At 48.6% G+C, this 23,135-nt stretch overlaps 1 protein-coding gene across 1 annotated transcript; it reads right to left on the minus strand.

The window, feature by feature from the left end:
• Positions 1 to 14,987: 14,987 nt before the first annotated feature.
• Positions 14,988 to 21,140, minus strand: LOC103050287 (cystatin-like). The gene is made up of 3 exons (XM_088151135.1): positions 20,757 to 21,140; positions 20,312 to 20,440; positions 14,988 to 15,292 (listed from the first exon to the last, which is right to left on the minus strand). Exons 1-3 carry the CDS (start codon positions 20,985 to 20,987, stop codon positions 15,215 to 15,217), a joined length of 438 nt encoding a protein of 145 aa, XP_088007261.1. The 5' UTR covers positions 20,988 to 21,140; the 3' UTR covers positions 14,988 to 15,214.
• Between the last annotated feature and the right edge of the window lie 1,995 nt (positions 21,141 to 23,135).

Consider the following 23,135-nt stretch of genomic DNA (forward strand, 5'->3'; position numbering starts at 1 on the left):
CGCAATACACATTGCAATACCCACTTGATCCAACAGCCGCCCCCTGCTGCCCCTCTTCACTCTGGTGCGAACGTGCCTTTTGCCTGCAGTCTTTCCTCCCTCCTGCCGTCCCCCCCAAGGCTGCCCCATGGTGCACAGCACTCTCCCCTAGCAAACATGGTTCGTTTGAGGCCCTCACTTCTCCCTGCCTTCTCACATCTGGAAGACACTTGGTGCCTGCCTATTGACTTTCTGTATTATTCCTAAGCCCACTGTGGTAATATTGGCCACATAAGTAAAAGAGGAGGTGGGGTGGCTTTGGCCTATAGGATGATGTGTATAACAGGACTAGCAAAACCCCTGTGGATATTATTATGTAATGTCCCTATATCCAAAATGGGGGTGTAGGGAGTATTATGAAACATCCGTATGTGAAACAGAGCGTGCGGTGGAAGGAAGAGGACATGAGCTTCTGCAAGCATCCCTGGTGAATTCTATGAATGCTGCCATTCCTTGATTAACACTTGTAAAATTTATGCATGCTCTGACATAAATCTAATACTAATCTAATCTGCTGGTCTGAAAAGTCAGTAAAACCAGCTCAATTTCCCCCATATTGTGGATTTAGTATTAGCTTTTGGAAGGAGAAATAGGAATCATTGCATCCCTTTCTCCATGGAGGAAAAAAAAACTTATTCCTTCATAAAGAAAAAAGCCATCCTTTTACATTTTGCAGAAAATGGCAACACTAAGAGCCAGAATGAGCTTCCTACAGCATTGTGGGCCAAGACGTGGCACACATACAATTCTATCCAAGTCCCATGCATAAATTACAGGATTAGGAAAGAAAAGGCCATCAGCAACTTCAAATATGCTATCAAAATGTTTTAACGTCAAATATTGCCCAAATGACAAATATTGTAGTGATAAAATATTGCTCAAGAGTGCACACCTGCAGACCAAATCACCTGCAGATCAAATTTGGTCTCAGGCCAAATTACCTGTGATTTACCACTACCTGCACTAGGTGTGTGATCGTTGCTGGTGTGAAACTGAAGGAGCCATTCTTCAGCAGCCTGAGGACCACGGTGTGGGACATATTGCTAGCCCTGAGCAGCCCAAACCTAAGGTCACACAGTGAGAGAGCAATCAGGAAAAGGCACTTTTGGTGAGTTTTGAAAGGAGACCAGATGATGTAAAGGAAGTCCTCTGAAATTTATCTCATAGTTGGTCTCCCTTTAGAGGAAACAGATTTCCATTCCCATTATCTCCAACCAATGCGAGCAGTGCCCATGTTGATGGGGAATGATGGGAACAGTAACCCAGGACTTCGGGGGATGCCAAGCTAGAGAATGCAGTCTGAAACTCCTAGAAAGAAGAGTGAGGGAAAAAGGAAATACATGTGTACATGGAAGAATTTAAAGCAAGTCATCCTCCAAAGACCAGATTGTCTTGGTTTTGGCTTAGTGTGGTGTGGTGTGCAAACCATGGTTTGCTGCTGTTGTGTGAGTCCAACCAATGGCAGCTTATTCCAAAAAGTGTTGCTTAAATTAAGCAGGTTTGGTTTATGTTGTAGGAATACAATGAAACAATCTGAAGGTTGGGCTGCTCACCAGAAGCCAACAAAATCCAACATCTGTACGTGGAAATATCAAGGACATTTGGTATGTGAACAAAGTAGTGAAAATGCTGCACACAACAAGCTTTTCCCCCAGAAGACTTTGGCATCATTTTGGAATGCTCATTGTGAAGTGAGACAGGAGAGTCATCTGACAATTTGACTTCTAAGGCAGCGCTACACACCTCAGCAAGGAAACAAATGAGACAACAGAAATAGCAACAAAGCATAATATCATAATTTGAAAATGGGAAGAAGTTTGGGTAGATTCTGCAACATGTCTCTTTATGTCTGTCTTAAGGTGTCGTGTCTCAAGATTGAATGGGGTTTCCATGCTTAAGCAAGCACTCCAAATCAGCTACCGTGACTTGATAACATTTTTTTTAAGTAGCCAAGATCTTACAGGATTGCCAACAATTAAAATGTTGTTTTAATCAGCTAATCTAATTTATCAGTGAAACATTATGCCCTTGTTAATCAAAGTAGGGTTTTTAATTTTTGTTTATGTGCCATCAAGTTGATATCAGCTTTTAGCAACCAAAAAGATTTTCTCCAGCAGGATCTCTTCCCATCTTGGTCCTTCAGGTATTCCACTTAGCCAAGAACAATTCTTGTTGACTTTGTGGAAGGGACAAATAATTACAAAATGGGGCAAACAATCCATGCAAATAATTCAGTGATATTAATATTTACATTTGAACATAAAAGGGGATGGAGACAGAAGAAAAATGTCCAAGCCTCAGAAGTGATTTTGCAAGAAGTCTTTAAAAAATCAGATTGTCAAAGTACAAAGTAACCGCAAAGTAACTGAAAGCCTGTTGCAACTCTGTGCAATACTTGTGGGCTGGTAGCATTTGGAGGGAGAAGTTTGAGAAAAACAGAATGACCACCTGCCTTCCTTTTACCCACAGCAGCTCTCAGCATCTGCCCCCACCCGCCTTGAAAACCTCTCAGCTGGAAAATGAATGACCTCATGACACAGTCCTAATAAAAAAAAGTAAAGAGGAATTAAAATTCTTCTTTCATACAATTGGACACCAGAAATCTCTCATACTACTGTCTGGGAAACAAATAAAGTGTATATATGAGGAGTCTTTTTATTAGATTAGCCACAAAAGAAAGTGGAGAATACAACAAACAAAAAGAATAATTAGATGCCAAAATAAGCAAACTGGAACAAAAGTATAAAATCAATCCAAACAAACAATTGGTGAAAGAATTGCAAGAAACCAAACAGAAATTTATTAGAAACTGAAGTATTACAGAAGAAAATAATATTTGCTAAACAGAAAAATTTTGAACACACAAACAAATCAGGAATACTATTAGCCTATCAAAAAAAGAAACAACCAATATTAGCATTAAAGAAAGGTTCCAAATTGTTACATTCGAGATCAGAAATAATAGAAGAACTGGCAGCTTTTATAAAAGGAATTATATTCAAAGATTAACACTGATGAAGCTGATACAAATAAATATATTGAAAAGTTGGTTATCAAAGAATTTAATGATAAAAAATACTGTACACCTATAACTGTTCAAGAAATGAAAAAAAAAACAATAAAACAAATCAAATTAGGAAAAGCACCAGGTCCAGATAGGTTGTTAGCTCAATATTACAAAGAATTTGAAAAATAATTATTAGAACCATTGACAAATATGATGAATGAAATTAAAGCAATAAAGGTAATACCACCAACACAGGAAGAGGCATATATACAGTAACTTTGATTCATAAAGAACGACCCAGGGAAACCACAGTTGTAGAGACCATTTTCCTTGCTGAATGGAGATTATAAGATTTTCCTAACAGTATTAGTTGACAGAATGAAGAAATGTATTTCAGACATTATACAAATACAACCAAACCGGTTTTATTCCAAAGAGAAATAGAAAGGACAACAGTAGGTTTATAATCAATACAATAGAACACATAAATAAAAAAGGAAGACTGCACTACTTTTCTTGGATACAGAAAAAGGCTTTGACAATTTGTAGTGGGAATTCATGCTGGTAGTACAGTACTGTACTGAATAAAATGAATCCCAGAGAAGAATTTGAAGCTTGGGTTAAAAGCATATATTGACGGCAAAAAGCAAAGATCATGGCTAACCAAGCACTCTCTGCAGATTTCCAAATCAGTAAAGGAACAAGGCAAGGATGTCCACTTTCTCCTTTACTATTTATCATTGTGTTAGAAATAGTGGCAGAAAAAGTCCAAGGTGTTAAACCAGTGTTGTCCAAACTTGGCCGCTTTAAGATGAGTGGACTTCAACTCCCAGAATTCCCCAGCCAGCATGGCTAGCTGGGGAATTCTGGGAGTTGAAGTCCACTCATCTTAAAGCGGCCAAGTTTGGACAACACTGTGTTAAACAAATAACAGGTCTCAAAATTTGTGGAAAAGAATATACTGTAAGCTTAAATGCTATGCAAATTATGTAGTATTAACTATTATAGAATCAGTTCATGAAAACAGTTTATAATTATGGAGAATATTCTGGATATAAAATCAATATTCAGAAAACAAAAATAATTACAAGATTTTTAATGCAAGAAGAAATAATGTTTTTGTAGGAAGAATCTGGGTGTCAAATAGCTCATGCAGCGAAATATCTAGGTTTGCACCTGACCGGAAACGATCAAGAAATATGTCAAAATAACTACATTAAATTATGGCAAGAGACTAAGAGACCTTGAAAGGTGGAGGTGTAAGGTTTACCCCGTTCATCTCAGGGAAACTCTCATGACATGTGGGCTCAGCAAAGAAGTTTACTCAAGCGTAAAGTAAGCAAGTACAGACAAAGCCAGGATTGGCTTGGCACATCTTACAATTGTATTTTATAGATTACCCGCAGTAATCCCCCCTCACCCAAATGGCAGATTCAGTCCTGTGCTTTTGTCTTTCTGATTGCAGTCTATGGGTTGTGCTGCTGTTGTCTTTGTTGGATTTTCCTGTTCCGCGCAAAGCCGGGAGTTCTCAATCACGCGCTGATTGCTTCCCTTCCGATCCGCTGCTCGAGGGCAGCCGGTGCTGATACAAAGTAGTTGCAGTTTGAGTTAAGCGTCGCCACCTGTCCGTAATCCGTTCACGGTTTTCACTTCCCCTTTTCCTCAGCTAGCGCCCGGGCAGTGAAATTGACTAGGCGTGGCTGAGCAGTGCTTTGCCGTGCCGTGCCGTGCCAGCTGAATCTGTCATTCTACTATCCCCTGGTATTGCCAGATTGATTATCCATGCTTCCTTCTTTTCAACCACAGGGTTGTGTTATGCACCAAAACTTTATCAGTTTGTACTCAAAAATCCAACAGTATTTTAACCTGCTCATTTTCAACTACTTTTTCAACTATATGTTCCCACCAATTTTTCATAACTGGCGGATGATAATCTTTACAGTTGTTCCAGTGAATAATTTTGGCGACTGTGTTATGTCATTGTTTATAGTCAGTTTGTGCGATCTTCTTGCATGACCTGAGTATATGATCTACTGTTTCTTCTGCTTCTTTGCACAATCTGCAGTTTGAATCGTTTGATGAGTTTTCAAATCTGGCCTCAATTGCATTAGTTCGAATAGCTTCCTCTTAAGCAGCCAAAATCAAGCCTTCAGTTTCTTTTTTTAATGTTCCAGTTATAAGCCATTGCCAGGTTTTATCTTTATCCACTTTCCCCTTGATCTTTTGTAGAAATTGACCATGTAATGTTTTTCCTTGCCAGCATTCTGTTTGTGTTTTTATTACATTATTTCGATATTCATGTTTTGTTTCCTGTACAAAACAGGTCCCCTGAGGGACCGCCACTCCCCCACAATTTCAACCCGTCCCACCCGATCTCACAGAGAGGGCATGCTCCGGACCCCCTCGGCAAAAGAACTCCGACTGGCGGGGTCCAGAAGGCGGGCCCTCTCTGCGGTAGCCCCCACCCTTTGGAACATCTTGCCCCCGGAGGTGAGTTCCAATTTTTAACTTGCATCGGTGGTTGTTCTTGACTGTCTTTTACATAATCAGCCAATGCATGTTTTTCTTCTTCAACAGTTTGTTTGATCTAAAGTAAACCTCTGCCTCCATTTCTGTGGGGCAGGTATGTAACGCCATTGCTCTGTGAGCTGCATTGGGTCCCAGTTTGCTTCCGGGTCCAATTCAAGGTGTTGGTTATCACCTTTAAAGCCCTTCATGGCATGGGGCCAGGCTACCTGAGCGACCGCCTCGCCCCCACGATTTCAACCCGTCCCACCCGATCTCACAGAGAGGGCATGCTCCGGACCCCCTCGGCAAAAGAACTCCGACTGGTGGGGTCCAGAAGGCGGGCCCTCTCTGCGGTAGCCCCCGCCCTTTGGAACGTCTTGCCCCTGGAGGTGAGACAGGCCCCCTCACTCCAGGCCTTTCAGAGGGACTTGAAGACCTGGCTCTGCCATCTGGCCTGGGGTGGGGAGGGAATATCTCAAGCATGGGGATGGCTAGCCCCATAGAGGCCTACTGACTTCAGCCCCAGATTTTTCCTTTTCTTGGACTCTCCCTTTTTTAGAAATGTTTTTAAATTGATGTTTTATGTATTTATATATATTTATGTTTTTAATGTTCTGTGTGAGTTGCCCAGAGTTCCCCCATTGGGGGGAAATGGGCGGGGGAGAAATCTAATAAATAAACAAACAAACAAACAATCAATCTGTCAGGTTCGGTCAGCACGGGGCTTCAGGGAAGCACGGGGCTTCAGGGAAGCTCGCAGCCAGACCACGCGGAATCCACCGGCGGTAGCTAGCGGGGAAAAGAGGAACTGAAAGCGCCGCTAATTAACGGGCCACCTGCGCCCAGCCAAACAGGAAAACCGCAGCGGAAGCTTTTAACTATAAACTGATAACGGCGCGAGCCAGCAATGAACGGGGCCGCAGGCAGCGAAACAAGATCGCAACGCAGCACAGAACCCGCGGGCTTGCACGTAACGGGGAGGAACCAACCCAGCCGGAGGGGGACTGGCAATCAAGGACAATGGACCCTGACCGATCCTGCCATCATGAACAATCAAGGGGGATTATTGGGGGCCAATAATCCGCAGCTGCAACGTGATCGCGGGGCGGGAAAAAGCGCGGGAAGGGGGGAATATAACAAGTGATGCAATTGTACCAAGCCAGTCCTGGCTTTGCTTGTGACTACTACGTTACGCATGAGTAAACCTTCTTTGTGAACCACACGTGTCACGAGAGTTTCTCTGTCGAACGGGGCAAACCTTACATAAAGCCAGGACTCACCGTTAGCGCTACCCGGTACCACCGAGGAGCGTTTCCTTTTCCAATACAGGCATGACCAGCGACGAGGAATCCGTGAGTCAGCTGGAGCACGAGGAACCCAGGCTCGAGGAGGGACGGTCAGAGCCACCCGGGAGCGACGGGACAGCGGCCAGGACCGGGCGCCCTCCAGCCGAGCGGTGGTCGATGGGCGTGAACCAAGGGCCAGACGGTTCAGGCGTCACGATGACCCGAGGTTCAGGGTCCCGGAACCGCGAGTGGGACGAGAAGTTCGCCCGACTAGAGGAGAGAGTCGAGCGGCGCCTAGACGCCATGGAGGCGATGCTCCAGACCCTGCTACAGAGAGTGGGACCACCGGCGGTGAGCGAGGGGGCGAGCAACAGGGGTGGCGGTCCGGCACCTCAGCTGGCACCGCCCACGATGCCCTGGTCGGTGGACCGACGGGCGGCAGACGCCCTGAGACTTCGAGGTATCACTGGGAAGTTCTCAGGGGACCCTGAACAGCTGCCGCACTTTTTGACGCACATTAGGGGGTTCATGCAGAGGGGTGGTCACCTATTCGCTAGGGACGAGGATAGAGTATCCTACGTGGCCGAGCTGCTAGATGGTCAAGCAGCTAGCTGGGTGGTCGGACTATACGATGCCAACGCGGCGGAACTACGGAGTTTCCCGGACTTCATGCAGGCGCTCCGGGACAGATTCGAGGACACATTGAGCGCCAAGCGGGCGGAGGACGACATCCTGCAGTTCAGACAGCGGGGCAAGTCGGTATCAGAGTACGCCCTGGAGTTCCGGAGGTTGGCAGAGAAGCTCACGGACTGGCCGGAGTCCCTGAGGGTGAAGTATTTTAAGAGGGGGCTCAATCCAGAGATCCTGGAGCGGGCACTGGGGCGGGACGACCCGTCCACAGTGAAAGATTGGATCTGGCTGGCCGGAACGGCGGAATCGGCATGGCGGCAGATCCAACAGAGCGCGAGGCGACGGGACCAGACGAGGGACCAGCCGAGGGAGAGAACCCCCGAGGAAAGGCGGAGCAGTCGGCGGCAGTCCACCGGGGTGCGAGAGGCGACCAGAGCCCTGAACCTGTGCTTCCGGTGCGGAGGCAGAGGCCACCGAGCGGCGCAGTGCCCGACGGAGCGGGAAGGAGCCTCACCACGGCCTGAAGTCAAGCCCCCGCGTGCGACCGGGAAAAGGGCCGGCGACCGACCGCGGAAGGGGGCAGTGGCGGCGGTGACCGAGAAAGGACGCGGGGGGTGGTCGACCCCGGAGACGGCGTCCTCCGGAGAGGACTCGGAGCCGGCGGGAAACGAGGCGCGCTCGCACTGAACGGCGTCCCAGTGCGAGCAGGGGAGTCGAGGCGCGCGGACCCAATAGGAGATGAGGACTGCCCTCCGTTCCGGGTGAGAATACACATCTGGGGGTGAGATCCGGAGGGGAGGCACAGCTGCGGGCGCTACTGGATTCAGGCTGCACCCACTGCTTGATGCACCCAGCTGTGGTCTCGGGGCTCGGATTACAGCTGAGGCGCCTCCGGGAGCCCATTGCATTCAGCCAGCTAGACGGCACGCTGGCAGGGGGGGGCCAGCTCAGTATTACACCGAGCCGGTCCAGATGACGATCGGGAGTCACCGGGAAGAACTGAGATTTGTGGTGGTCCCGGTGGCCGACTACGCGGTGGTACTCGGCTTGGCGTGGCTGCGGCGACGGAACCCACGGGTCGACTGGACGGCGGAGGCAGTGCGGTTCGGGGTCGACAGACCGGCGAAGTGCGAGAGCAGAGGGGACCGAGCCGTGGAGACGGGTGCGGCCGCAACCACAGACGGGCAAGTGGAGGGTCCGGGACACCGGGAGACGGGGCGAGAGCAGACGGAGCCTGAGACCCGGCCGGCAACAGCAGCAGCAGCAGCGCCGGGACCCCGGAGACCCGCAACGATCCCGAGGCGTGGGGAGGCAGCGGCGACTGGCGAGACAACCGCAAAGAGAGAGGCCGGGCCCGGGGAACCCACGACGGGCGGCGGAATCCCGAGGCAGTATCGAGACCTGGCGGCAGCGTTCGGGGAGAAGGAGTCCGACCAGCTCCCACCACACCGGCCCAGTGATTGCGCCATCGAGTTAGAGCCAGGGGCGACCCTGCCTAAGCCGAAAATGTACTCCCTGTCAAGGAGAGAGATGGGGGCTCTGCGGGAGTTCATAGACAAGAACCTAGCGCGGGGATTCATCCAACCCGCGAAGTCACCATTAGCGGCCCCGGTACTATTCCGGGAGAAGAAGGATGGCTCGCTCCGAATGTGCGTGGACTACCGGGGGCTGAACGCAATCAGCACGGAGTACAAATACCCCCTCCCCCTGATGAAGGACTTGATGTCGCATCTGTCTAAGGGGAGGGTGTTCACAAAACTGGACTTGCGCGAAGCTTACTTCAGAGTCAGGATCCACGCAAAAGATGAGTGGAAGACGGCGTTCAACACGCCGCTCGGAAGCTACCAGTTTTCCGTGATGCCGTTCGGATTAAAAGGGGCCCCGGGGGTATTTATGCAGCTAATAAATGAGGTGCTGCACGACCTACTCTACCGGGGCGTCCTGGTCTACCTGGACGACATCCTCATCTACACCGAAACCCTGGCGGAGCACGTGAGCCTGGTGCGCACGGTGCTCCAGAGACTGCTGAAGGCACAGCTGTACGCGAAGCTATCGAAATGCGAGTTCCATCGAGAGCAACTAGACTACCTCGGCTACCGAATATCCAGCTGGGGAATTGAGATGGACCCGGCGAAAGTAAAGGATGTCCTGGGCTGGGAAGCGCCGCGAACCCGGAGGCAACTCCAAAGCTTCCTAGGGTTTGCGAACTTCTATAGACAGTTTATCCCGAACTTCGCCCAAATCGCCCTTCCCCTAACCGACCTGCTAAAGACCAAGGGCACTGGGAAACCCCCCAAGCCCAGCATGGCACTTGCGTGGACTGCAGAATGCCAGGGGGCGTTTGAGGAGCTAAAACGGCGGTTCACAGCGGAGCCGATCCTGCGCCATCCCGACCCAGATCGGCGGTTTATAATCCAAGTAGATGCGTCAGACGTGGCAACGGGGGCAGTCCTGCTCCAGCCCAGCCCGGAGGGGGCCATCCACCCATGCGCCTACGCCTCCCGCAAATTCACCGAGACGGAGAGGAGGTGGATGGTGTGGGAGAAAGAGGCGTACACAGTCAAGTGGGCACTGGCCACGTGGAGGCATCTACTGGAGGGGGCAGCTGAACCGTTCGAGGTGTGGACGGACCATAAGAACCTCGAGACCCTGAAGACCTCGCGTAAGCTATCCCCCAAACAGGCGCGGTGGTCCCAATACTTCGGGAGGTTCAGGTTCACACTAAAACACGTCCCCGGGAAGCGCAACTTCCTAGCAGATGGACTGTCTCGCATGCCCCAGCACGCCAGCCTACGGGAGGAGATCGTGGACTCCATCATCCCTGCCAGCAGACTGGCTGCAAAGGTGGTGACCCGAAGCCAGACCAAGGGGGAGCGACGGGACACAGCGCCTGAAGTAAGGCAAGGGTTCACGGAGGCGGCGGAGCGGGACGCTTGGCTCAAGCAGAACCGAGAGGCGCTAACCAGCCAAGAAGGGTTGTGGTGGCACGAAGGAAAGCTGTACGTGCCCGAGGGTTGCCGACGGGAGGTCATGGAAAGAGCCCACGACAGCCGGAGCGCGGGGCATTACGGCTTCGTAAAGACGCTCCACTTAATCCGGCGGCAGTTTTGGTGGCCCACGCTCCGTAAGGACGTGGAGGCGTACTCGGGGGGTTGCCCGGTGTGCGCGACGGCGAAAGGGGCCAAAGGCAAACCTAGAGGGCTACTCCAGTTGGTAGCGGAACCCGACGGCCCATGGCAAGAGGTCGCCATGGACTTCATAGTAGAGCTCCCGGAGAGTAAGGGGAAGACCGCCATTTGGGTGGTTACGGACTTATTCTCTAAACAAGCGCACTTTGTAGCGTGCCGGTGAGTCCCCACGGCAGAGGGGTTGGCGAGACTGTTCGTGCAACATGTTTACCGGCTCCACGGCGCGCCCCGACGGGTCGTCAGCGATCGGGGCGGCAACTTCATCGCGCGGTTCTGGAGGGAGTTCCTGAAGCGGGTGGGGACGAAACAAGCCCTTTCTTCCGCGGCGCACCCGCAGACGGACGGAGCCACGGAACGCCTGAACGGGGGGCTCGAACAGTACCTGCGCTGCTACATGGGGCACCAACAGGACGATTGGGCGGAGCTACTACCATTCGCGGAAGTGGCATACAACAACGCCGTCCACAAGAGTACCGGGTTCTCTCCATTCAAAGTAGCCACCAGGAGAGACTTCGTCCCCATGCCGGAGTTGCCTCAGCCGGAATCCCAGATCAACTCCCTGGACGCCTGGTTCGCCCAAATCGACGCGACCCGGCGAGCAGCGCACGCGGCATTGCAAAGAGCCAAAGCCGACTACAAGAAACACGCGGACCGCAAGAGGCTCCCCGAGGAGCAGTGGAAAGTGGGGGACCAGGTGTATCTGTCAACCAAAAACCTAAAGACGTACCAGGCATCGAAAAAACTCAGCCTGAGGTTTGTGGGGCCGTTCCCCATTGCAGAGGTCATCAATCCAGTAACCGTCAGGCTGACGCTCCCGAAAAGCCTCGGGAAGATCCACCCGGTGTTCCATTGCAGCCTGCTAAAGCTGCACCAGCCGGGGAACGCCTGGCACAAGACAGAGGGAGTGCCACCACCCATCATGGTCGGGGGGGAGCAGCATTTCGAGATCAACCAGATACTGGACGCCCGGAGGCACAAGGGGCAGACCCAGCTCCTAGTGCAATGGAAACATTTTCCCAAGTCCCACAGCGAATGGGTGAGTAAAACCCACATAAGGGCACCGGACCTAGTGCGGGACTTTTACAAAAAATACCCCGGGAAGCCGAAATAGAGCCGGGGGGGGGAATTGTCTTCAGGGGGGCGGTATGTCAGGTTCGGTCAGCACAGGGCTTCAGGGAAGCACGGGGCTTCAGGGAAGCACAGGGCTTCAGGGAAGCTCGCAGCCAGACCACGCGGAATCCACCGGCGGTAGCTAGCGGGGAAAAGAGGAACTGAAAGCGCCGCTAATTAACGGGCCACCTGCGCCCAGCCAAACAGGAAAACCGCAGCGGAAGCTTTTAACTATAAACTGATAACGGCGCGAGCCAGCAATGAACGGGGCCGCAGGCAGCGAAACAAGATCGCAACGCAGCACAGAACCCGCGGGCTTGCACGCAACGGGGAGGAACCAACCCAGCCGGAGGGGGACTGGCAATCAAGGACAATGGACCCTGACCAATCCTGCCATCATGAACAATCAAGGGGGATTATTGGGGGCCAATAATCCGCAGCTGCAACGTGATCGCGGGGCGGGAAAAAAGCGCGGGAAGGGGGGAATATAACAAGTGATGCAATTGTACCAAGCCAGTCCTGGCTTTGCTTGTGACTACTACGTTACGCATGAGTAAACCTTCTTTGTGAACCACACGTGTCACGAGAGTTTCTCTGTCGAACGGGGCAAACCTTACACAATCAATATCACTACGGGGATGTAATACATAGTGAATAGTCATGAGTTTTCTTGTTTTTCAATCCAAACTGTTGAGTTCAGTTTGTGTCCAGCAGTGTATCAAATAGCAGGTATGGCCCAGATGCTGTTGGCTGTGACGGTACTTCTACAATTCAATTCCAAAATTCAACAATGTTCTCACTCTTTGGATGTATTCTTTATTGCACACATTTTTAACTTGTCCAGGCTTGATGTTATCCAACTGTATGTCAGACTCAGCCTAGGAAGCACACACTGCAGCGCAGAGCCATCGGCCAGTTTCACCAAGCCGTTGGTCAGTTTCACCGCCTCCGGCAATAGGGCAAGGAAACAACGTAACCACAAGTCAAGGACAGCCAGGGGGCGGGCAGTTAACTGGCTTGTTGTTCAGTCGTTAAGTCGTCTCCGACTCTTCGTGACCCCATGAACCATATTGCGCCAGGCCTTCCTGTCCTTCACTGCCTCCCTGAGTTTGCTCAGTTTCATGCTCATTGCTTCAGGGATGCTATCTAACCATCTCATCCTCTGCCGTCCTCTTCTCCTTTTGCCTTCAATCTTTCCCAGCATCAGGGTCTTTTCCAAAGACTCCTCTCTTCGCATTAGGTGACCAAAGTATCTGAGCTTGAGCTTCATTATCAGTCTTTCCAATGAGCAATCAGGATTGATTTCCTTTAAGATTGACTGGTTTGACCTCCTAGCAGTCCAGGGGACTCTCAAGAGTCTTCTCCAGCACCACAGTTCAAAGGCATCAATTCTTCGGCGCTCAGCCTTCTTTATGATCCAGCTCTCACAGCCATACATTACTACTGGAAAAACCATAGCTTTGACTATGCGGATCTTTGTCGGCAAGGTGACATCTCTGCTTTTTAATATGCTATCTAGGCTTGCCATAGCTTTCCTCCCAAGGAGCGTCTTTTAATTTCATGGCTGCAGTCTCCGTCTGCGGTGATCTTGGAGCCCAAATAAATGAAGTCTGTTACTGCTAGTTAACTGGCAGCAGGGAGCCAATTAGAAGTGGCAACACTGGAGCGCAGCTGGCTCCCCGGGCGCTCCAGTTTACAATACATCGGGAGCGCAGCAATCCAGAGGCAATCGGCAGGTAATTCGAAACCAGATTAAAACAGCCACTCCCTCTCAATATGAGAAAGGCTCAAGGAATGCAAGGGCAAGACAGACAAAGGAAGAAGAGCATAACACGATCAGAACTGGCTGAATCTGCCATCAAGGCGAGGGGAAGGAAGATCCCCATGGACAGATGGGTAGCCCAGGACAAGGGCGAGGGGCGGAACTGAGGGGTAACTGCGAGTCAAGGGGGGAACCCTATAAAACGATTGTAAGGAGCCATGCCAAGCCAATTCTCACCTTGTCTGTAACCGCTACGCATTACACCTGAATAAACCAGCTTTCATCCGAGCCTGCGCCTCACAAGGTTTCTGTTCAGTGCCGAATGCAGCGAACCTTACACTGTAAAATGCCCAGATACTTGTAGTCTTCATCCTGATGGCTCCTGATGGCTTGACCATCTCAATTCCATTACTGTTCATGATTTTACCCTGATTTATTGCTACTGTAGCACATTTCTCTAGGCCAAATTCCATTGCTATCTTTGTGGTAAAAATCCTTGCAGCATTTGTCAGTGACTGGATGATGGTGATGACGATGATCTCTTTCATCATGTTTTATCTGGACTGTGGCTTCTTGACCTGCATATGGGTTTCTCGTGTGGAAAATGAGTTGCTAGGTTTTATTTCCTAAACATAAGCCAAGACTACCTTTTGCTATGTGAGCAATCTGGATGTCTTTCATTGTTAGATGTGTGCACACATGTCAATCCATGCCATTTATAATAAAGTATTATACCAACGAACTACCAGGTCTTGCTTGTGAAACAATAGACTATCAGTTGATGACAATAAAACTTCCCATTTTCTGCATCTTTGCTGCCATCTAGTGGTGGTCTATATTTTTAAAGCCAGGAGCTGGTTGGCCTAATATAATTACTAATGAAAAATAAGATTGCTAAAATGCCTTTAGTTAATTCTCATATCTTCCTAACCAGACAAGGCATGGACTAGATGACCTCCAAACATGTTGGACTTCCTTCCACCTTGTATATCCCCAAAGGTCTCCCGGTAATTATCTCAAATGGCATTACATATTTACTGGCATACTAAGCCAATCAGGGTAGCATCTGGGAGGGAAAGTAGTATCGATGTTAAAAATTATAGTTGTGGTACTTGAAAAGAAAGAAAAGTGCCAGATGCAGCTTCCAGAAGTTTGGAAAATGTCAACATTGCTTCCCCATTCAGCATCTGATAGCTATTGCAGTTGCAACCAGCGATGCTTCTAGAAGCACCTGATGGCCTCTCTTCCTCTCAGGTGGGACAGTGGCGGGTTAAGAAGGACCACGTAGAAGGGACAAAGCAACAGCTCATGGGGGACTCCTATTTCCACCAGCTGGACAACGCAAAGCCTTTCTAGTGAGAGGCTTCATTGCAACAAGCCATTGCAGCAACTGTGTGTGTGAAAAAATCAAGGTTTGATCCAAATTATTTGGATAAGAAAGGAATACAAGCCTGAAATTAGAATGAGAGCTTTATTAAGGCTAATTAAACTCAGAAAATGCGACTTTGGGCTTAAGCGCACCATTTTACTCATGATTTGTGGAGGCCCATAAATGGGATCGTGTTGGAAGCAGCAAAGCTCACTGTGAGCCCATCCTGCACGCAAGAGGTCGCTTGGCGGCTGGACACACTCACAACCGTCTGCACTTGGTGTCAGCACGCGAAATCCGTCTCAGCCAACCAGATCAGCTACAGCTCATCTTCAGCAACTCCATCTTGTTCAGCCAAGGCTGGGACCAGACTTCGAAGTAGCAGGTCAGTTTCTGGAAGGGAACGAAAGAGAAGAAGGAGGACAACACAGACAGTCAGCACTCGAGACAATTGGGGGTATATAAACTCTGTTAACATTCACGGAAACCAGTCAAAATACACTGACATACATGCTGGGGAAACTTTTTTTTTTATTACAAAAACAAGAAAAAATACATAAGTGATTTAACAAAAGGTGAAAAAAAAAGAAAGAAAAGTGTTAATATATCATTATAACAATAAACAATTTCAATTCTACATATGCTTATCTGATACAAGTATTATTCAAGTACATTTATATTTCTAATAGATTTATATAATTACCTTTTTTTTTTTTCTAACTCAGTGTATTTGGTATAAACGAGTCTCCTATTTCATGATTCTCGTCCATACAAATCTACGTCTACAGGCAATCTGCTCATAAGCGGCAAGTGCAATCAGGTCTTCAATCCACTGAATAAATGGGGTCATACGTGTATCTTTCCAAAGCTGCAGTATCAGCCTTTTGGCCACAGTAAGGGCACGGAGAATCCATTTATGTTGTCCAGGTGTCAAATTCCATGTACTAGGTATATAGTTTAAAAGAATATTATCCTCTGAAAATTTTAGCTTCTCTCGCAGTCATATTTATATAATTCACCACTTTATCTCAAAATTTAATAAGTATAGGACACTGTAGAAACATACGCTTTAGAGGCTTTGTCCTTATTACATCTCCAACAAAATGCTGTTTTTGACAATCCTTTTTTATACTGAGGTAACGGAGTCCAGTAAATTCCAAATATTATTTTTGTTGTATAAGTCGTAGTTTAAGGTCCACTGGCACCCTGCTATAGGAGTTAAGACGCTCTCTCGTTGTCTAATTCTGTATCCCACTCATCCCTTAGCATCTGCATATCAAACGTTGGGGAACCTTGACACAAACCACCTCCAGTCAAAGGGCTTAGTTTGTCCTTTCTTAATAGAGAGGCCTTGCAGAGATGCTGGGCAGACTGCAATTCCCATCACCCTGAGTCACATGGGATCACATGTTGCACTAACCCCTGGTTTGTTTTGACAGCTGTTTCTGGAACAAGACCTAGAGGCTTGGTTCACCCGTAAGGGTAAGCAAACTGCAATGGCTGAGTCAGTTCATACAACCGGCTAACCTTGAAGCAAACAGGCCACGTTGCAGCTAAGCCAGTTGTCCAACTCGGGCTGCTGAATATCCTTACAGTGCAGCTTGCTACCCCCCCTTTCTCGGGAACACAAAAACTGACCTACTGTTGTTGTTCAGTTGTTAAGTCATGTCCGACTCTTCGTGACCCCACAAACCATATTGCGCCAGGCCTTCCTGTCCTTCACTGCCTCCCTGAGTTTGCCCAGTTTCATGCTCATTGCTTCAGTGATGCTATCTAACCATCTCATCCTCTGCCGTCCTCTTCTCCTTTTGCCTTCAGTCTTTCCCAGCATCAGGGTCTTTTCCAAAGACTCCTCTCTTCGCATTAGGTGACCAAAGTATCTGAGCTTGAGCTTCATTATCAATGACTTACTGTACTTTACCTTTTCTCTAACAGATACGTACTCCCGTTGACGGAATCTGAGTCTTTCCCTTGCACCATGGCTCCCCAAATTGGTGGTGGGAACCTCAGTGCCTCACCTGTTCCTTACCTGAAAACCGGGAACATCCACCTTCCCTTTGGGTAAGGGCTGTGGGCCAAGAAACTGCCCATCCAGCACCCCAGAGAAAGGACGACCAGCAGTGAATCTTATGGCACATTAAAGATCAGCCAGTTTATCTGAGGGAACCAACCCCCCCATTCCGCAAATGCTGCTGGCACAAAACTCCACAGTTTGCAGGGATGTTCAAATGCCCACGTGAGTTTTCAGGAACTGTAGCAAATGTCTGTCTTCCGAAAAGGAGGAGGAGGAGGAGGAAGAGGAGGAGGACAACCCAGGAAATTACAGGCCTGTCAGCTGGATGCTTTTATTGGGCAGGATCTTCCAGCAGATAATTAAGCAACACAGTTGTGAGCACTTGGACAGGAATGCAGCCATGAGCAACAGCCACCCCATACATCTCAGCCAAGCGTTTGACAAAGGTGCTCATCATCTCCTCCCCTGACATGGTAAAATCCTGGGCAGCTCAAACAACGATAGATGGATTCATAACTGTCTGAGTGGCCAAACTAGAGACTCCTCCAAAACGCTTCAACGTGAGTTTAGAAGGAAGACCTGAGCGGAGGGCGAGGCTGCTATGTCCTGGGCTCTGCGCATCTGAATAGCTTACTAACAATCTGGATAAAGGTGTGGAGCGGATGTGTCATTGACAGATGACACAAAGCTAGAACGCTTTAGAAGAGAAAGAGAAGATTGAAAAGATCCAGGAGAGTTGGCACAAACAAATAGGGTGCCATTTCACAGAGAACATGGAAGTCCCGTATCTGGAGAGAAGAACCCGCAAAAGGCACCAGTGAAGGGAGAGAGTAAGCCATCTTGGCAGCAGTACGTGGGAAAGGGATCTGGGGGTCTTTCCAACCACAAGGTAATATGAGGCAACCGGATGATGCAGCTGCAGAAGAGGGAGATGCAGTCCTGGGGTATGTTAGGAGCAGAGGGCAGAGAGCCAGATCAGGGGAAGCCGTTCTTCCCTTCGACTCTGGCCAGTTGGAGACCCCATTTGGAGTTCTGCATCCAGTTTGACCGCAACAGACTGCAGTGAGTTCAGAGGAGGGTCTGGAAACCAAGCCCTAAGAATAATAGTGAGAGAAACTGCACCCGTTTAGCCCGCAGAAAGGAAGACTGAGGGAGATATGACAGTAGTCTTCAAGTACCTGTGTGATAAAATATCAGTATTTTTCCCTTCAACAATGAAAATAAAACAAGGGAAGGAAATTGACAGAAGAGCAACAATGGGCTGGGAAATGGCTTAGCTGAAACTGAAGTTAGCCCAAGATTTGAAAGGAGAATGTGCATCACAGGATTGAGTCAGGCAACTCCTACTGCTTTAATTTTTAACTCTTTTGCAGATATAATGCCCCCCAAAGCTGACCACAACAAAGATGACTAAGTGGGTGAGAATCACTGCAGGCCAACTGCTTGGGCAATGACTAGAAAAATAACCCTAGCAAATTGTAGCAAAAATAAAATTGGGTTATGAAACTGGAGATTAGACCCAAATGCACATCTGCTTCATTTCAGTGCAGGGAGATGAGCACAGGGTTTTATAATTAATTGAAAGTTCAGCGGAAGAGGAAAGAATGGGAACCTACTGTGGTCTCAGGTGACCCATTTAAATAATATTGAGATGAGTGGCAGGCTGGTCACCAGGCTGAAAAGGGCACTGCCCTCTTCCCAGCTGTAGGATGAGTAATCTTTTAAGTGCAGGAAGGGCCAGCTCGTGACATTCCTGCCTTTGGATGTTTGCTGTCTGCACCCTGCCTTATTTTAACTGTTGACTAACTGATGAAAGAGGTCCATCCGGGATCCTACAGTTCCACCCTTGTCATCTCAAAATCCAAGGCTGGTTCCGCAATGGCCAAACATAAAAACATAAACGGGAAGTGGCCCATTTAGAACCCCCAGACCATGTTGTGGGTGCCCTTCCCAAATAGTTGCTACAGGACAATTGTCTGGCTGCCACAGTGGGTCAAGAAACCCATCTGGCTAGAAAACAATACAGACCTGAAGACGGTCTTCGCTGTATTCACATGACATAATAAATCTGGGGACATAATTAACTCATCTTCTAATTTAACCCAGACACGCACACAACAGAACATCCATCAAGATTAATTCTGTCCATGCCTATAATTTTCTGCCCACGCAAGCCCTAGAGTTGTATCAGACCATCAGATCATAACTGGATTATGTGGTCCCTCATCAGTCCGGATTCAGCACCAAAAGTGCATTGGGCACCCCTGGGATGGGGAAGGGTGGCCTTCCCCTCTTGCTTGCTTTTTGATGCCATTGACCATGAAAGCTTTTGGACCGGCTGCAGAGCTTGGGAGTGGACGGTTGTCCTCCTTTTTGAGTGGCCAGTTCCAGTCTGGTAATGGACAGGAAGAGGTCAGTTATTCCTTGACAGAGTGCCACAGGGCTCCATCCTTCCCTACTATCGAATGTCTATATAAAGCAGTGTTTTTCAACCTTGGCAACTTTAAGATGTGTGGACTCCAACTCCCAGAATTCCCCAGCCAGCCATGCTGGCTGGGGAATTCTGGGAATTGAAGTCCACACATCTTAAAGTTGCCAAGGTTGAGAAATAAGGACATAAAGGGCAAGGCCATACATTAGCATGGTCTGAGATACCATTAATACTCAGTTCTTCATCTCCACCCCTGGCTGAATAGGTGGTGTGGTGGAGATACTGGTCCCTGGAGGCTGTTGGGGTCTGGATGGGGTGGAAAAAGCTTACTGAATCCTAGCTGTGCATACAGAAACATTCTATCTTCTGAGATGTACCACTTTTCATTCTGGGTAGATCTTTAATTTGAGATGGGGTGCCATATAAATTGAAATGATAGATAGCTAGATATGGGATTCAGACTTCTTTGTCGCAAAATGTCTGACATGTCGGGTGTTCTGCTGGACTCACCTCCTGGGTGATCATTTGAAGGCTCCAGGGCCCCGACAGCTTTGGTGAGGCTGCAAATTACCACTCAATTCTCTGCCTTCACACTTGGTCCCCAACTGACCCATTTTCCCAGTAAATGCAACAGACTAAGCTAATCAAATTGTCTGACCTTGCTGGGAAATCACCAAATACCCATGAAAAAAACTAACCCAATTAGCATGCGATGTGAATACAGCTTTCAATGATGCACAAGGTGAAGGGCTCCTCTGCGCCCACCCCCAAACCCATAACTGTCATTCTTATAGCTCAGCTTCACATTTCGTTGTTTTGAATTGAAATCATCTATGAAAAGAATTAAAATCTGCCTTACACAGGTCACTTGCCTCAAAATATCTGCTTTACGCAGGTCACTTCCCTCAGACAAGGCAGCTCTTGTCAATTAAACTGCAAATAATCAGAACTTGGCATCAGATCTTACCTCCTGCTGAGCCCTCGGAGGGAGCTCACAGTTCTGGACCTCCTTGTGCGCCTTTGGCTTACCGACTGTCTTTTCACATGCTGTTTTCACCACCTCCACCGTAAGATAGTATTTCACGCCTGCAACCACCTGGATTTTAAAAATAGGTACCATGATGTTTAGGTAATTACAGCAAAAAAAAAAAAAACACCCCCAAACATGCTTAGCTTCATTGGCTGCAACCCGGGAAGAAGAGAATCAATCCAGCATGAGATATTTCTGTATCTGATACATACAGCAAAAGCCAAACCCTTCCGGCCCAGAATTTGCTCAGGACCCACTGTGGTCCCTCCCTCCAAGCTGCCTCCAGCCCTCCGTTCCCTCCTCCTTTCTTCCCAGAGCCCCCTCCCGAGTCCTCGGCTGCTCCAAAAGGACCCAGCGAGGCTGCCCACCCACCCGCACGCACCTGGGACTGCGCCTTCACGATGCGCAGCTCCTTGAAATAGTTGTTGTCTGTGCTGCGCGCGTTGTACTGCTCCACGGCAAAGGCGGCGGCTTTCTGCACCCCATCGTCTGTGGGGGACGCGGGGGAAAGGCCCCCGGGTACCCCCACCTCCCCTAGCAGCACCAAGGGCAGCGTCAGGAGGGCGCCGAGGAGGAAGAGCGGTGCCGGGCGAGGCAGCGGGCAGCGCGCCATGGAGGCTGGCGAGAGGGAGTCCGGCAGGTGCGCAAGCAGAGCGAGCCACTCCAAGAGTCGCACCGAACCGAACCGGGCGCAGCTGCCCCAGATATACAGGAGCCAGACCCGGCAGCGGGGCCCGCCTACCTGCGCGGAGGCCACGCCCAGCCCCAAGAAGCCGCGCCCACCCGGCTGGCCCTTCTCCGCTGCCCAGGTGCTGCCAGCCTCGTTGCTACCGACGTGAGTGGCGTAAAAGGGCTCTTGCTCCTGCTAGTATTTATTTCCTCGGCATAGGCCAAGACGATCTTTAGCTCCCTGCGCAATCAGAATGGCTCAGTTGTTGGGTGTGGGCACAGTTGCCCGTCCATGCTAGGGAAGGGAGCCCCATGACTGTCGCCCCTCTGGAGATGAAGCCCTCTTGCAGGGAGAATTTACAGACGAGTAGCATCTGAGCATCTTTCTGAGTATATTTTTGTGCTTTCCCTTCCTCCTCCTGCAATTTTCCTCCAATGCATTGGCAGTGGGCATTTTGTTGGCAACCCTGTCATGCCACCCTGACCAGAACAGGCCAAATGGGCAAATGGCTCCTTTGTCCCAGATGCCACCTGAGGGCTTAAACCAGTGTTTCTCAACCATGCTGGCTGGGGAATTCTGGGAGTTGAAGTCCACACATCTTTAAGTTGCCGAGGTAGAGAAACGCTAATGTAGAGGGTCCAAGGCTGGCTGGGGAATTCTGGGAGTTGAAGTCCATACATCTTCAGGTTGCCAAGGTTGAGAAACACTGACTTAAATGTTCCTCCCACTCATATATTCTTCATGCATGCCAGCATCTAGAAAAATGAGTTCACAGGCTTGGTAGACATTATTCTATCTGTGGCTAGTGAACCCACAAGTGCTTCATTCGCAAAAGGCAGGGTGGCCAGAAGGGTGTGTGCCCGGTAGCTGAGACAGAAGGTGGTACATTTTGTCCCTGATGAGAAGAAATGTATTCTGTCTCAACCAAAGTCCAGTAGGCATGTAAGAATCTGCACAAATTTAACACTCAGGGCCCTGGGGGTTATTTAGTAGGAAGTGAATAACACCTTCTTATCACCTGTCCTATCATTTATTTAGTTTTCGCGATTGTAAAATGTGAACAGTTGTCTTAAAACAGAGCACGCGGTCTGTGGAATGCTGAATGATTCCCATAAACCAACTGAACTACGCAGTTTGCAAAGCACATACAATCCTATCTGTGGAATATTACTTTTGTTTATACCAATGCAGTGTTTCTCAGCCTTGGCAACTTAACTTTATGATGTGTGGACTTCAGCTCCCGCATGTTGGCTGGGGAATTCTGGGACTTGAAGCCCACGCATCATAAAATTGCCAAGGTTGAGAAACGCTGTACTAACGTATGAAAGGGGAGAGATGGTGTAGGAATTTTAAAAATGCATGCTTTTCCCCCTCTTTTTCCTAAAATGCTTTATTTTCCCCTCCATCTTCCTGTCAATCCCTTGTTAGGAAAATACTTTTTGTAACTGCACTTCCTTTCCTGAGTATTGTACCTTAATTTTTCCCCACTCTGCTAAAGTTACTTTATAGTGGGTTTAATCTTTTCCCAGCTTCAGAAATGTGCCATTAGCGCCTCCCCTACTGAAGGAGGAAGGCGTCCTATAATCCTGTCCAGCAGCTTTGTTTTCTGCTTCCAAAATGCATTCGTGACTCATTCCTTTTGTTATCTGCTTTGGAAATATAATCAAGGTTCAGTCCTTTTCTTACTGTGTTTCAGTTACCTGTGGCTGTCCAAGAAATGAATATAAATCACCTTTGGATTCCGTACTATCTTAAGTAAGAAGGAGAAGAAACTCTGTTCTTATCTCCTCACAAATAAATAAAATGCCTTCACCTGCAGCTGTATGTCCAGTGTTTTAAATCTTTTAATCCTTAACAATTGCTCTGTTAAGATCAATTACCAAGAGAATCAACAAAGTATAAATTATTCTTCTTTAAGCATATTGAAAACTAGAGAAAATAGGGTCGAACTGGCGGGCAAGTTAGGAAAAGTCATGGAACAATTTTGGAAAAAACAGAAAATGTGAGCTTGGACTTAAGCTAATAATTTTGTTCAGGATTCACAAGGTGCCACAGATGGATCACGTAGGAGGAGGCAATGCTTGACATACG

This window comes from Python bivittatus, unplaced genomic scaffold (genome assembly GCF_059951505.1).
Source record: "Python bivittatus isolate LINGU-HERP-01145 unplaced genomic scaffold, Pbiv_v1 ctg000660_np1212, whole genome shotgun sequence".
Lineage (NCBI taxonomy): Eukaryota > Metazoa > Chordata > Lepidosauria > Squamata > Pythonidae > Python > Python bivittatus.

Coding starts and splice junctions, on each gene's coding strand:
- LOC103050287 (XM_088151135.1), bottom strand. CDS start 20,987: ATGGCGCGCTGCCCGCTGCCTCGCCCGGCACCGCTCTTCCTCCTCGGC. Junction 20,441..20,756: donor TCGTGAAGGCGCAGTCCCAG/GTGCGTGCGGGT, acceptor TTTAAAATCCAG/GTGGTTGCAGGCGTGAAATA. Junction 15,293..20,311: donor CTCCGAGGGCTCAGCAGGAG/GTAAGATCTGAT, acceptor GTTCCCTTCCAG/AAACTGACCTGCTACTTCGA.